The sequence below is a fragment of the Poecilia latipinna genome, unplaced genomic scaffold (genome assembly GCF_001443285.1).
Source record: "Poecilia latipinna isolate Pla-1442-1.1 unplaced genomic scaffold, P_latipinna-1.0 Scaffold61, whole genome shotgun sequence".
Lineage (NCBI taxonomy): Eukaryota > Metazoa > Chordata > Actinopteri > Cyprinodontiformes > Poeciliidae > Poecilia > Poecilia latipinna.
Genome location: NW_015112677.1, coordinates 684,593 through 700,492, shown reverse-complemented (window position 1 = coordinate 700,492; position 15,900 = coordinate 684,593). Strand labels below are relative to the sequence as shown.

At 37.5% G+C, this 15,900-nt stretch overlaps 1 protein-coding gene across 1 annotated transcript in view; it reads left to right on the top strand.

Annotated features, from left to right (window-relative positions):
* Window positions 1-15,900, top strand: part of rngtt (RNA guanylyltransferase and 5'-phosphatase) — an 87,683-nt gene that overhangs the window by 35,393 nt on the left and 36,390 nt on the right. Inside the window, exon 11 of the mRNA XM_015057527.1 lies at window positions 1,355-1,519. Coding sequence (XP_014913013.1) covers window positions 1,355-1,519 — 165 coding nt within the window. The remainder of the gene's footprint in view (window positions 1-1,354; window positions 1,520-15,900) is intronic.

The window sequence follows — 15,900 nt, the reverse complement described above, 5'->3', positions numbered from 1 at the left end:
TACATTGGTTTAATAGCCGTAAAAGTGCAATTGTTCCACATCATTTTATAATTTTGGTTGTAAGACGTTTAAACCCCCTTTTCATTTTGAAGATAATGAATTTTCCATAGGGCTATATTTGTTATTTCCTGTGACAACATTAATGAATGATACATAATTGCTTTCCATTAGTAATTTTGGACAATATTATACAAAATACCCACCAATAAATCACATTGCAGATCACAAAAAAACACATTTTACTCCATTATTTGACTTAAAAAAATTCTTGGTTTGGTGGGAATGTCTTCAATATTTAATCAGCACAAATCAGAAGAATTCAAGAAATAAAATCCATTTTATTTGGAGTTTGAATCTTCCTTATAACTTGTGAGAATTATTAAAAGTCAAAGTTGTCATGGATGACGTTTGTTTTCAACAGGTTGACATCCTTTTTTTGTTTTGTTTTTCTTGTTGGAATCTGAGTCAGTTTTATTGCGTCACTATGCTAATTCAGAAATAGATAAATGGCAGCAACAGTCTGTCGACGCTTTGCAGCAGACAGGCTGGATTCATTGCATCTTTTCTGCACCAGTTAACACTGAAATAAATATGTTGCCATGTTTGTCGTTATATGTTCTAATTTTCCGCTCAAACCTTGTTATTTATAACCAGCGACAGAAATTCAGGCTTTCTGCTGCTCTGTGTGGCAACAATGTGTGGCTCCACCAGATGGGTTTCATTTCACCTTTGTTCTGCCTCGGTGGCCACGTCTGTTTGAGAGGACAGTAGGATTATTTGTGCGGGACAGCAGCGGGTCTTTGCTGTGATGTGTGGAAGGTCTCATCGTCGTCACAAAGAAGCTGTTTGTAGTGTTGTAGTGGAATGTGATAAATTAAAGGAGTCTTACTGCATACTTCTGGACACTGCTCATCAAAGCTACAGAGTATGAGGAAGATAGTTGATGCAGCATTTGATTTAATGCTGAAAACTGCAGTATTGATTACGATTTGCCCAATTTTCCTGCCGCTTTTAGTCATTTGCAATAAACACTGTCCCCACTGTTGTATGAGTTTTAATAACCTATCTGCTAAAGATGCATTAAGCCAGGTGGAGTCCATCCAAATACCAGTTATCACGTTAAAGATATCCTAAACCACAGTTTATTACAAACGAATATTTACTGCAGACTGATATTCGATGTACTGTTCAGTTTTCAGCATTAGCTACTCATCATGTTCACACTAAGACTTCTGAACAAGATCGTAAGTTTTCATCTCAGTGTAAAGAGAAAGAAAGAAAACAAAGGAAATAGACCATTTAAATTAGTGTGCTACTTTAAAATCGAAATGTGTTTTTGTTGTGTGTTTTTCAGGGACAACCCGTTGGCCAGTGTGATTTCAATATTCGACTCCTGTGCATAGAAAAGGAAATAATTTCTCCACGTCAGGAAAAAATGAAGCTCGGACAGATCGACAAAGCCAAGGAGCCTTTCAGCGTCCGGAACAAGCCCTTCTTCGACATCCATGCGTCGCGCAAGGTAAACACGGCTTTCCAAATCCTTCCCCTCCATTTAACTGGGCCACATGTGACCCAGTTAAGATTCATCCTTTCTTTTGGTCATGCCAAAATGCACAAATCCAGGCAACCTAATTATTGTGCACGTTGTACACTCGTATGTAATCTGTCAGTTGCATCCCAGATTTTTCCTAGAGAATTTATTTCCCAGGGAAATAGCTCTTCAAGGGCAAATTGGTCTCAAGAGAAGGAGATGCAGATGATGAAACACTCTTTTTTTCACCTCTATGCTATGGAAAGGACGAGCTCTAGGAGGAAGAGAGCACTCACTTGAGTGTTGGATGCCTTGGCTATTTCCCGGTGGGACTCATCCGGTGCAATCTCAAGTGATTGGAAGCCAGGATTACAATACATTGCCTAGATCCGTCTTCTGTGTGTGAGCTCGAACACACATTTCTTGTGCTTCTTAGCATTTTTGTTGACTTTACGAGAAATATTCCCTGTTATACTCACTAGTGTTTTTCTTGTCGTCTGGAAATAAATAAACGATCCGCTGAGGTTAAAAAACAGTCAGCTGAAAGCAGCAAAGCTTTTATCGCCTCAGTGGCTGTTAAGCCTTCCTCAAAGGTCTGTGCTCTCGCGCCTTCTCTCAGGTCTACAGGAGTTCAGAGCACAATTAATTTTGTGTTTGGCTCGAACAAAGATCAGTTGGAAATCTTGGTATGTCTTGCTGTGACCTCAGACAATCAAACTGTAGTGAGGGGGTGATATTTATCCTCTTTTGTATGTTTTTTTATTTTTTTTTTCATGTCTCCCAGCTCTAGTTTCTTAGAGTTGTTCATTGTTGAAATTGTTACCTCAGGTCTAACCCTGCGCTACCCACATTTCTAAGAATCCTTGTGAAGGATCGACACTGGAAGTTTTTGGGTTCATTTTGATGAAGATATTCTGGAAATGAAGTCACTGGTACGCTGTGTAGCTTCTGAGCGCCCCATTGTGTCCCTTAGTGGCCATCTGCTCTCTGTACAGTCCTATCTCTGTTGTAGGGGGCATTGGCTAAGGATAACTGGAATCAGGCTCATTAATTCATCCCAGCACAAACCTCCACTTCATGGCGTATTGACCACAAATTCCTACTAGGGATATTTCAGTTGTATGACAACTTTTGTCTGTTTCTGAGCTTCTGTTTTTCATCTAATTCACTTGCACATTTAGGCTGTCATTTCCCCACCAAATTGGGGGTATTTTTCGGTTTCACTTCCTCCACTTATTTTACAAGGAACCCTTTTGTTGTAGTCGGATTTGCACACCAAGACAATATGATAGTGTATTTTGGATTTTCCCTCTCGTGTGGATTGAATTGACAGGAAAGTGGAAATAACTACATTTAGCAGCAACTGTATATGAGCTGTTCTGTTCCTTTTTTTTAAGGTGTTGTGTAACATGCACTAGATGTAAGAATTTTATTGGTAAATTTATTAGTGTGTTAATGGTTATGAGATCCAAAAATCTGTGGAAATGCGCACAGAATTTATAAACCATGAGGTTATAGTTTTGATGGACTCAAATAAACTCATATATTACATTTTGTCTTAAAGACAAATAGCCAAAGGTGTCAATAAACTAACATGAAAGACTAAAATAATGGTACATTCTCCCTCTGGGTCTTGTCATTGCTGACTCAAATAAACCCAGATATTTCATTTTGTCTTAGAAATTTACTGCTGCCCCAAACATAGTATGTATACTGTTTTTTTTCCACCTCCTTTATTATATACAGAAACATTGTTAATAGATGTCTTTTTTTGTAAAGGAGGAGCGTTAAATTGACTGAAGACTGTATTTGTCAGAGACTCATGTGTTCTCCTTTCTGAATTAGAAATAAATTCTGTGCTGGAATACCAGGCCTTCTTTTACCCTTTGAATTTAATAGTATTGGCAATTTCCTAAGAGGATTAGTTTACATGGCGGAAACCAATGTTCCCTCTTGGATAACAGAAATGAGTATTAGAGTTTCAGGCTGTAACAAGTGATGATTTTTACCAAAAGCTTCCATTCAAGCATTTAGATGGGTTTTTCAAGGTGCCTGTATACAAAAAATGTGATTTAATTCTTTAAAGCATGAAACATTGTCATGTATTGTAATGACTAAATACTTATAGCCTGAACTCTTCAGTGAGTGGCCCTGATTTGATTTATTGTGTCTTAAAGGAAATTAAGCTTCAGGTGAATATAGTTGATTAATATTAAGAAAAAAGGGAAAAATAAAATTAAATTTAGTTTGCAGCCCCTCCCACAAGTTCAGATTGGTAGAAAAAACTAAAACTGATTTGTATTCGAGAGTCAAATGTTTTATCTAAAAGGAATTATTGAGGTTAAAAGCACAATACAGTGAAACGGTTTTTGTTCCAATACAGATAAAAATGTAAGAAAAAGCGGCAGTGAAAGCATGATGCATGGCATAAAGTAATACGATGGGGTGATTGGAAAGATATTTGAGTTGCAGTTGTGTAAAAGTTGTAGCTGTGGTGCAAACGTGCCGTATACATAACGTGTATGAGTCACAGTGTTTGTGCTGCAGATTTGCAAATCATCTGCGGTAGCCTGTTTTATCTGAACATCAAAGTGTGTGCGTGTGCGCGTGTGTGTGTGTTACTGTGTTATATCTCTAGAAAGGTGATGATGGAGCATTAATTGCCAGATGTGTTTTAAATCTGATCCTTTTCCTGCCTTTGTTTGAAAATTGCCGGCACTAAATAAATAACAAGAAAAGATGAGAAAAAATCAGCATCCACTTCTGGCCTTTGTAACACTTTCATCCTCCTCGGTTTAGATTCAAGAAGAAACTGCGTCTTTTCTCTCTCTCTCCTGCTCTTGCACCCACTCACCGAGGGAAACATGTTGTCTGTTGTATAAGGGCTTATGCTGCTTGGAAGAGCACACAACATAGACTCGGTGACTAATGTTTGTTTACCTCTGCAGCCTTGAGAATTTTTAGTTTTTTCTCAAGCCTCCAAGACATTATGCAACAACTGATGATGCACGCTGTATCCATACACTAAAGGTCAGACTCACTGGCGAGAGAGTATCGACTGTAGCGACTCGTTTACTTTTGCTCCGCTTACCTTCTTTCTTTCTGCCTGCCAGGCTCAGTTAATTTACCCAAGGAAAGCAGTGTGCATTCTCTGGGTCAGGTCAACAGGTGCTTTTAATGCTTCTTGGACCACTGTGCAACAGCTGTGCTTCATCTTTATGCCTTTAGTCTGCTGTGCCTTTTCCTCTTTTTGACCTTCGGGGACATCTTGACCTGCTATGATAGACTGGCAGGAAATGGTGTTCGCCTTTTTATAGATTTCTGCTATTTCAATTTGTAGCCAAACTTAAATGTTTCTGACCAGACAAGTAAACCAAATGAATACAAAAAGCTGTTCTCAAATAAGTAAAAAAGGACTCCTGGTGCTTAAAAACAGTAAAAAAAAATAAATAAAATCATAATTGCCCCCTTAATATGGTGGTTGTGCCACCCTTGGTAACAACATTCATCTCTGGGCTTTGCTATGAGTCTTTTGCATCACTTTGGCTCAATCTTCTTTGCAGTTAGATGTAAGCTCAGACTTTGATTAGGCCTTTCCAAGCTGTTAATTCAGAGGTGTACTTATTGGTGTGCTTCTGATTATCATCTTGCTGCATAACCCAGAGACAGTTGAGCGTAATGTGACGAACTGACAGTTTGACATTCCTCTTGAGTTTATAGTTCCATCAGTTATGCCAAGCCGTCCAGTGCCTTTTTGTAGTAGTACTACTTTTGTAGCAGAATGTCATGTATTCCTATTAACAGATAATTTATAAATTTAATGGGAATAGCATCAATTTGTCTTAGAATATTTAGAATATACTTAAAAATTGAACTATTGATTGTCTACGTGCATTTGAGCTGCCCTGTCATTGCAGTTGTTTTCTAGCTTAACATAAAAGAGGGATTTCAGCTTTTGTGATTCACTTTTTCTACAAATACAGTTTCATATAAACACAATGATTGCTTTAATTACATTTTTTCTGGATCACTTGATTTCTTAATTTCAGAGCTTGTAAACTAAGGATAATTCCAATGCCCCAATCTAATTATGTATACTAAGCAATTCAGCCTGCATGCATGTAGACAGCTATTAAAATAGTTTTCTCCTGAAACGCTCATAACACAGAAAAACGGATTTACCTCAGCCTTCTGGGTTTCTATTTAAGCACCTTTTCTTTTATTCTAATTGGATTTTTTTTGTTCTTGTGGTCCTGTCTACCTGGTCTGTAATGATTTAGGCACATACCTTTCTTTAATACAGTTCCTAGCAATTATTATTGTCTTAAAGAATATTCCCTTCAGTGCAGTAGATTTGAAATAAAGAACATATGGCTTTACTTGTACCACCAATCACAAAAGAGACGACTTCAGGTACGTCAAAAACTATTTCTATTAAGGCAGCAAATGGAGAGACACATATTTTTATTTTATTTTTTTTAAATCTAAAATGTTTGCCTCAATTTCGGTTGACAAATTGAGAAAAACACAGGCTTTTTGTTTCTTCACTCAAACGGTACAAACATAAAAGGATTGCGCCTCACAGCGCCGATGGATAATGACACATAACGCACTGTGAATGCATCCCTAAAGCTTCCTCTAAATGACTATGTTTTCATCCACACAATGGAAAACTGGAGGCAGCTGCAGAGATGAACTTAGTTACAGTAACGACCACTTAAAGCATCTCAGGGATGGAGAAAGGGTTTTTGTCAGTGTTAGTTTGTCCAAGTACTTTGGCGCTTGTTAAAGAGCTTTTTGACTGCTGTGTGGATGGGTTTTTTTTTTTCTAGTGGCAGTGTGACAAACTATAGGAAAACTTATTGTGGGGACTCCGCAGGGTCTGCAAATGTGGACAAATCTTGACTGGTTAAAATCACACCTGTAACTTGTGATTAGGTCATGTATTACAGTTTTTCTAAAGATCTTTGCATAAGCACCTCTTCTCTATTAACGGTTATCATGCTGGTAGATGCTCCTGCCAGTCCATGCCTGGTCTACAGTTCCAAGCTGCACCTAAATGTGCCGCTTTCTAAATCTGGCATGTTTCACGTGAAGTTGTAGCATTTTATTTTTCCTGTTTCACAAGGAAACAAAATTCCTTTTTTTTTGTTTACCATTTTGCCAAACAAAAATGGTGCATGCCATCTCTTCTTCTCTTATTTGTATCTAGTTTGCTCACTGGCAGTAAGTTTATTTATTTTTGATGTATCAAACAATTGTGAAATTCTGAATGCAAGGTTGTTCTTTTTTCTTTAAATGGTAAGCAAATAGACTAGTCTGTTGTGAACTTAATACAGTCTCTAGTTTCTTTAGGACTTTTTTCAAAACAGAAACCCTTGGTAAAAGTACTTAGGATTTTGCAAAGCATCACCCTTGGGTTTAAAACAATTTTCCTGCTGAGAACCAGTAGCTGTGGTTATCTTTAGGAGTGGAGTATTTCTGAGTATTTCTGAGAACTTGGTTTAATAAGGTTTGGGTACGCCACTGTGGGTGGACGCATTTTCTCATGGGGTCACTGGAGTGTTTCTGTTAGAATACCTTAAATTAGGGGTTAAAAGTCTAAAGAGAAAATGCATTGTGGTGAAAACCAGTAAAAGAAACCCGTTTCTCTTAGCCTTTATTCCCCATTGCCTGGAGAAAGTGTATAACTTTTCTGCAAATGTTTCTAGCCTATTCTGACTATATGCGCAAAAAGTGGGACGATAAAGTCTCATAGTTGTTCTCTCAAAATATAAATTAAGCTCCGCTACGTAGCATTTTCAGAGTTCTTATGTACGTTTGTATTTCAGCACTGCTTAATTCGATTTGCCATGATGTTGTGCGTCACATTTGATGGATTTTAGACAAGTTCTTTACCTTCAGCTCAAAACCTTCTCCTTTCAGACATCCTGCCAAACCCCCTGAGCTTCATCACAGATCAGATACACTCTCTTCCCTCTGACAGCTTAAATACAGCAGCATGTTGTTAGAGCTCAGTAAGCAGCTGCCCCTCGGTTGTTGGCTTCTCACACTATCTGTGTGCTGCTTGAGTGTGACTGTATGTCTGCAAGGGTGTGAGCTTGTGTGTTTGTGGTAGGTAGTTTACCTTTCCTCTCCTGAGCTCTGGCCAATGATAGTGTAGCTTGAGTGAAGTCATGAACCAACCAATGTTGGAGTTCTCCAGCAGTGTAACTGTAAATCGCCTCTAGAGATTTGTGTAAACCTTAAAATGATGTAGTTCTACCATTTACATTTTATTGCACATTTGAAACCAGCTCAATTGGCTATAAAGTATAAATAACATTCAGTAAATGAACAACGCATATAAACTAACATTTTTTAGTTGAAATAAATAAAGGTTTCTTAAAGCCTCTGAAATGAAATGGGGCTTTTAATGTTTTCTGCAACTCTACAAGCAGACAGGAGACAGTTGTACAGATGTGGGTCTGCCACTGAAACACTGTCGGCTCTGTTTTTTTTAGTGTGGATCCAAGATTGGCTAATAGCAACTGATTTGTTGACCCCAGAGCTCTAACTGGAGTGTGAGGTCGCAAACATCCTGACGGTTAATCTGATGCTGCACCTTTTGTACTCTTAAACAACAAGCACTGGAACTTTTTTTTTTATTTATTGGACCAGAAAGCCGACTGATGAGTCACAGTGCTATAAACAACCTTTTTTTTAACGCTTGTGAAGCTTTGAGCTTGGCATTTTGGTCATTTACAAACCAGAAATGCTAATGTTTGAACAGATGAATGAAATAATGTGTGGATTGTGTGGAATTTGGAGGACCAAAGCCCAAATAAGTCGGGAATTATTTTCAAAATGACAACATGTATGCGGATCAGAAAGAGCAAATCCTGTCTATGACTCTATAATGCCTCATAAATAATGCTTGTTTACTCTGTGTTCAATGAAATTCAAGAACTTTAATGTTTTTCTTCCATGTCACACCAAATAACTGCACGTATTTTATGTTTTAATTAATTGAAACCCCAAATATTCATCTAAAGATTAACATTTTTAAGTCACAAGAACTCTCCAGACTGCATAACCTTATTTGATTTTTTATTTTTTTTATTTTTTACCAAGCCCACACACTCACAGATGTGGATTTTCATTTAATAGACAACTGCACACCGGCTTCAGAGGGCCATTCACATTAGGATCGAAAAGAGCCTTGAGCCGCAGCCCCATGCTCTGACTGGAATATCAATCCATCCATTCCAGCTTGGATTCTGCCCTTGCATCTAAGCCTCATAAGAGCTGTGAGGATGAGCAGACATGAGGAAAACACAAAGGCTTCTGGACAGGAAAGGAAAGAGAGTGCGAAATATCTGAGCAGGTGTGCTTAGAAACCAAATTCTGGTGAAGTATTTAAAACGATGGTGCACATAATTCTAATTCATAATAATTCCAACTTCTTACTATTACTTTCGACTGAAAGGTCATTGCATGAGTTTTATTAATATCAATTAAAATTGTCATTTTGCCCTCACAGTAGTCTCTTGGTTGATATACTAACATACATGTTTACTATAAAACATCCTTACTCTGTTGTCTTTTTCTGTGATTGCATTTGTTTATTTAATGTTGTTGATTATGTGATGTTATTTATTTCATAATTTTTTGAAACCTGCTGCATTTTAGTCTTAGTTTGGTAGAAGTAGTGAGTAGGTTTAGCATTCTGTTCATTCTTGCACAATTAGTATTCCAGCTGAGCATTTAAGGCTCATAAAATCCACTTTTATTAGTCGCAGCAGGATATAGTCGTTTTAAGCTCGAGGGCAGGTTCAAATGCATATTTACCCCTGTGATGTTTGGTGGCAGCAACACATGACATGGTGTTGGAATATGTAAAGACTCGAACTTCGTTATGACAAGACCGTTTGATTTAACCCCAAAAGTGTAAAATCAACCCTGTGATTTAAACGTCTAGTAAATAAATGGTTAAAATTCAAGCTAATTCTTTAAAGCTTTCATGTGCTAACAGTTAAGATAGGCAAGAGTTCAAAGGACACATACTATTTTACTTTACCACTGTATTTACACAAAAATGTAAAGCACTTTTTTATAGTTATGACATAATTAAGGATCACTAACTAAGTATGCAGTATAAAATTAAATAAACTGACTCAGCTATCGATTATACAATGGGCTTTTAGTTGGAGTTTACCTTTGAGGGAAATTCAAGCTTTTTTTTTTCCTCCTCAGACACTAGCAATGTGAGGAGACACAATAGGGTGTGTTTGCCGTCTCAGCTGGTCCTTGACGTTGGTTTGGTGTATAATAGTCCTAAGAGTGCAGATAAGTTGAGGTTTCAGAATAACTATTATCTGAGGGTTGTTCACCATGCTGAGTGTTTCCAAAGTGGAAGTAGAAAGCCAGATGAAAAAGTTTTGCAAGGAAGAAGGTTGTTATTCAGTTTTTCTTTCATTCAACTCTTTGATCCAGACAGTAAAAGGCACGTCAGCAGCAGAGGTACGTGAGGCTTTATTGAACTAGTTTCACATACTGAGCAGGTTTGACTGCATGTATTTGTACAAAACACCAAGAAAAATATCAATCTTTTAGAGTTTTCTCTTTTTTTCTGACAGCTCTTGATTATTTGTGATAGCAGTCCTGCTATCACTCATTTAAAGATTTTTAAATTTTTGTAAATGTATTTAAACTCTAAGTCTGCAGTGATCATGTAATGATACTTTCCATTCATTTACATTGTGCGTCTTCTGTCATTTCACAATAAGGCACATATTCACATTAGTCAGACCCCATGCACTGTTTTCTGCATGATTGTCCCACAGTGTTTGATTGCCTGATTACACTTGCAATAATTTCTTACTAAGTGTGCGTCAGGCCCAGAGAATTCAGTTCACCTTATTTTGTGTTTTTAGATACAAGCAGTCTTTGTGAGAAAGACAAAGTACTACCTCTTTCTTCCTCCTTTTGAAAATATTCCCATAATAAACACTATCACCCACTTTAACAAAGTACCTTACAAACGTTAGTAAAGTAATGTTCACTTGAATCTCAACACAGAACACGATTGATAATTGTTAATAGCATGGTTTTAGGGCTGTTGAGCTGTATAAACTGATAAAAAAAAGAAAAAGTCAAGACACAGGCCACTGATGGCTACATAAGTGGTTTGTTGTGCAAGGAGCTGGCGTCTCGGTAACAGACAGAGAGGTTTATAAGTGTTGGCAGCAAGTAATGTGTTGGAGTCAAAACTGTGAGTGAAGGCGATCAGGTGTAGAGACACACTACACAACATTGCCACTTGACTAAGGATACATCTACACAGCAGGCAAATGTGATCCATGCCGTTTTTTTTTTTGTTTTTTTTCTTTTTTTTGCCCCATATTTGACTTTTTTATTCAAGTCTAAGTGCCTCAATTCTAAACTTTTCACCACCCAAAAAATCCAATTTGTGCCACTTTCATATTTGGGTCTGTAGTCAGAATGGTCACGTTTTATTTTATCCAACTTTTACAAAATTGGCGTGAGACATGCATCATAATTCTCCACCTGAAGAAGCCAGGCGCTTTAGATCTGGATGTAAACAAAAGCTGGAGCGGTGATGACACTTTGGAAGGAGCTAATCAATGGGAAGACAACAAAGTACTTTTTTCCACTGCAAAAAGGCCAAGTGTTTCACTTGCTCTGTCATTCTGCTGTGCCTTAGTCATGTAATCAGAAAGCAACAAATGAAAAGGCCAAAACTCTGCAGAGACTAATCTCAAGACAGAAAAAGCCAAGTTTCCTTGGAAGGTTGGCTTATCAAGATAAATGATTGGTATTGCAAAAGCTTTAACCTGGACTGTCAGAAACAAAAGTGGGTAATATCATACAGCAGAACCTAGTATCCCATTCAATGGGGAAAAGAAATGAATCCATGAAAATGATAGAATGCTTTGGGACCAAGAGCCAAAATGGAAACAGAGAGCGAATCTAACTGCTCTCAAGCTTTCGCTGGCAGGATGTGAGCAGAGATTGATTCTTTTATTTCTTTCTTAGAACCAGCAAAATAATTTCCTCTTTTCTGCACAATTTAGTAAATGCGAACTAAATCTCAAATAAGATAGAAAAAATTCATCGTAGCAATGTGATCATAAAGTTGTTCCTTTGGAAAAAGGCTCAGCATAAAAAAGGTTACATAAAAATATGAATGAACATGAATGAGATACTTAATGTTAAGTGCGTCCCACGGGGCAATGAGCAATTTAGCTATCATGCGTCATTGTGTCCTGCTGTGAGATGATTGCAAACATGAGACCTTGAAGAGGGAAGTGTGCTGACCTCAATCACTCCAACACCTTACAAAGAAATAGGGTGACTGCTTGCATATTAGGAATTAATTCTGTTGTCCCGTCTCTGCCCTCGAGTCTTCAGTGAAATCTTGATCTCTTAATGAGGCTTTGCTGTTCATCTCCTCCTACACAACCCCGCTGTTGTAGTCTTCGCTTTGTGTTCTTTTTTTCCCAAAAGAGGTTTACCATGAAATCTGGATCTCTGTCCCCACCTGCCCCTTCCCCCAAGGAACTTCCTTACTGTAGGAGGATGTGTGAGTGGAAATCTGTCTTTCTTGCTCGTCTCTCCATCCCTGGTTCACTGTGCTCACTGAGGATGGTGGGTGGGTGTGCTAAGATGGCAGGAGAACTGAAATGGAACTCCCAGATCTTACCGCCTACATGCCGTTCTCTCATAAAAGCATCATTTCTTTTTAGTCTGGCTATCTGCCTTCTCCATGTCAGCACGGTTGTCAGGCTTTGTGTGATCTGCTGTGACTCATTCATCGTTCTTGAGAGTACTGATGCTGCTCTCCTTTCTTTGCAGATGCATTGGGGAGAGTATTTTTCTGTTGCTTTTATCTTGATGTATCCTTTCCTCAAACGGCTAATGACTTCATTTGGTTTCCTTGAGCATATTTGCTGAAAAATAGTTGTTAGCAATAAAGTGTGGGAATGGGAGTTCATCCTGTGGTTTAATGGAATAAATTCTTCCATGAGGGAGGAGTGAGGGCTATTTTTCAGTGATGCGATGCACCTACTGCCAGCTTTACAGTGGAATTCTCCACTGCTGGTTGTAGTGGTTTACAACGGGGTCTTTATAAATCTTAATAGAAATTTGCATTGCAGAAGAGTTATGAAAAAGGAAATTCAGATCATAAGCTTGATGTGTTTTGGTTTACATTACCAAACAAATTTAATATTGATTGCAGTATGGATGCCAAAATGCTCATGTACCTTTAGAACATTGAAATTATATTGAAAAAACTAAATGGTGGAAGCAGAATTTAGCTGACCTATTTTGACTTTTGTTTTTGTGTCATATTTAATGTAATAAGATGAAAACAATTCTGGATTAACATCCCAAAGATACAGTTTATGTCTCGACTTGATCACTTCAGCATGTCAAATGCTTAAAGTAGCTGTCATTAGGGGCAGGCCATTTTAGTATAGCTTATTTTTACCAGGCCATATTAATAATTATGAGAATTACAATTTAGTGATGAAAATCAAATCTGAAAATGTTTGAGAATTCCAAAATGTGACCGTATTGTTTGGATTGTTGCTTTTTTTCCATTGTCGCTTCCAAGCCAGTGTCAAATATTTCTATATTGGAAAATATAATTGCTGTGTGCTGTTTATTTGTACAACTACCCCATTTGAATCTAAGTTTTATGTTTTGTGAGCAGTTTAATGTTTGTAGGGCTCTGACTGAGTAAAGTAAAACATGTCTCATCAAAAAGACATATCATTTGGTAAGAGTTGAAGTCCATGTCATCCATCCTGACAACTTTTCCTACTTAATTAAGCTGAAAAATATTTTATCACTTGGAGGCACAAAAGAAATGTGTATGGAGCAATGAACTTTCAGACCAAAATGGCTAAAGAATCACTTAGTATGAGCAAAGAAAAACTGAGCTGGCAACACCACAGGAAACGTTACATACTGCTTTGATTCAAGATCATTCTGTATATTTTGCACCCTATACCAATGCACAGATAATTCATATAGAAGATCAACATCATAGCAAGTGCACGTACTCTATAGATGAGATATGACTTGATGTTTCACAAAAACATAAAAAGAAGAAGCACGACAGAAGCTTAACAGTATGCTTTGATAAAGTATCTTTCAAAGAAGAAACCTCTATCTTAAAGCCTATTTGCTCTAAAGCCTTAAGGCACAGTTGTCAAGCACTAGTCCTCGAGGACCAGAGTCCTGCAACTTTAAGATGTGTCTCTGCTTCAACACACCTAAATCAAATGAGTAAGTCATTAGCAGAGCTCTGTGCAACTTGACAGTCTTGGAGACAATTCAAGATTTAATAAAGGTGAATTGGACCAGGGGCAGTTCTAAAAGTTGCAGGACACTGGCTCTTGAGGATTTGAGTTTTACGCCCCTGGGTTACCAAGCATGCACAGACAGAAGTGCACATTACTTTATTTTAGTACACAATTTCATGTATTCCTGGGTTGTCTTTAAACATCGTCAGACCTTGGGATGACAACCTTTCATCTTCCACAAAATTAAAGCGACTTAGCTCAATGTGGCTCTGATGGACATAGACAGTTCTCATATTTGCTAAATACTTTACCTTGTCAACAAGTAAATGGTTGTAATGTCTTTATCCCCCCCGTCTGGAAACCTCCCACCTGGACTGTCAAAGCAGAAAAATAGCAGAATTTATTGCGGTTGATGGGTGTCAAATAATTTCTCTTTACAGAGACAGATAATATTCTCCTTGTGTATTTTCAGATCCCTTGGTGTTTAGATGCAATGGAGGATCAACACTTTACTGAGTGATATTGTATTCTGTGAAAATTTCTACAAGCCTCATTTACAGATGTGATTTTTTTTAACTGTCCCATAGCTCTCACCAAGCTGTTGACTTTGCAGTCTTTTAAATGATAAAGTTAAAAATGAACTTCAATTGTACTGTAAATCACTGTAAATAGGCCACCTGTCCAAAGTGTATCCCTCTTCTAAGTTCTGGTAAACAGGGACAGGAATTTGTGATATTATTATTATTTTTTTTTTCCATTCCACACAATAATACTTTTGTTTTATGTTTAGCTACCTTCCTGTTTTTCTAAATCCTCCTGCTGTTTGCTAGATTTAAACCTATCGGCATGGATGTGGTACCTGATATTTACAGTGGTGGACTAATGCTTTCACTTTTTTTTTAGTTTTATTGACCAGGGCCATTTCCTGCCTGACTACATTCACCCCCTCCATGAACATGCTGAAAAGTTTTTACATACTGTTCCAAAGTTTCTCACATCACTTTAAAAGATCATGATTATAATGAAGCTTATATGACTCGTTGTCAGGATTTGCATATCTGCATTACAAAAATACCTTTTTTTCCAACATAGATTGTTTTTTTTGTTTTTTTGTTTGTCGTTGTTTTATAATCCCACTGAGGATAATCCTGCTATCAACCATTACACCTACTTTGATTTAAGGTCAACAAAATAAGCTTAAAATGCAGTAATTATGCAATGTTGTTGGTAAGGCATCATAAGTAATGTGAACCCATTATGTGAGACAGTGTGTATTTCTGAGTCACCAGTTTGTCAGTAAGCACATTCAGCCTATTATTATCCAATTCCTTATAGCTCTTAAACACATAAAGATACACAAATAAATGTGATCTTTCTGTCTGTAGATATGTGGTTATGTTGAGGTTTACCAGTTAAACATCACATTATATGCAGACAAAGTCAAGGATCTGTTTTCTCTTATTTTTTCACCCTCTTGGCAACAACTCTATCTTTATAGAAAATATAGAATTGTTTAAGATCATTTTTGCACTTTTGCACTTGAGGAATCATAAACATAACACGACTTTGAACTTAATGTTCTATTTAGCCTCAGATGTCGGGCTGAATGGGTCAAAGTGTAGAAATAGACTGTCCAATCAGTCATTATGCCAGTGAAGGCTAAGGTTTTCATTCTATTGATGTAAAACTGTTCTGTGTTGTTTTAGGGCAAGAACCAATGAATATTAAGTGTCTCCGGTGTAGTAAAGTGATTGTTGTCAGTATGAGCTGCACTGCAGCACAAAACCCCCTGGAGGTTTTTTTTCCCCATTTTGCTTATCTCCCTCACTGGATCATTGGCTCAAACTTGAGTTTGTCACATGAGGTTATTGTTGCATAGTAAGAACAAACTGAAAATGCTGTGTTTATCAAAATGACAGTCTGATCTGTAATTTCTTTACTTTTGTTCTTGTTTAAGCCATCTACCTCTTACCTAATCTTACATAATTTAGGCCAGAGGTTCCCAAACTGTGGGGCGCGCCTCCTAGGGGGGGCGCCGTGTCATTGCAGGGGGGG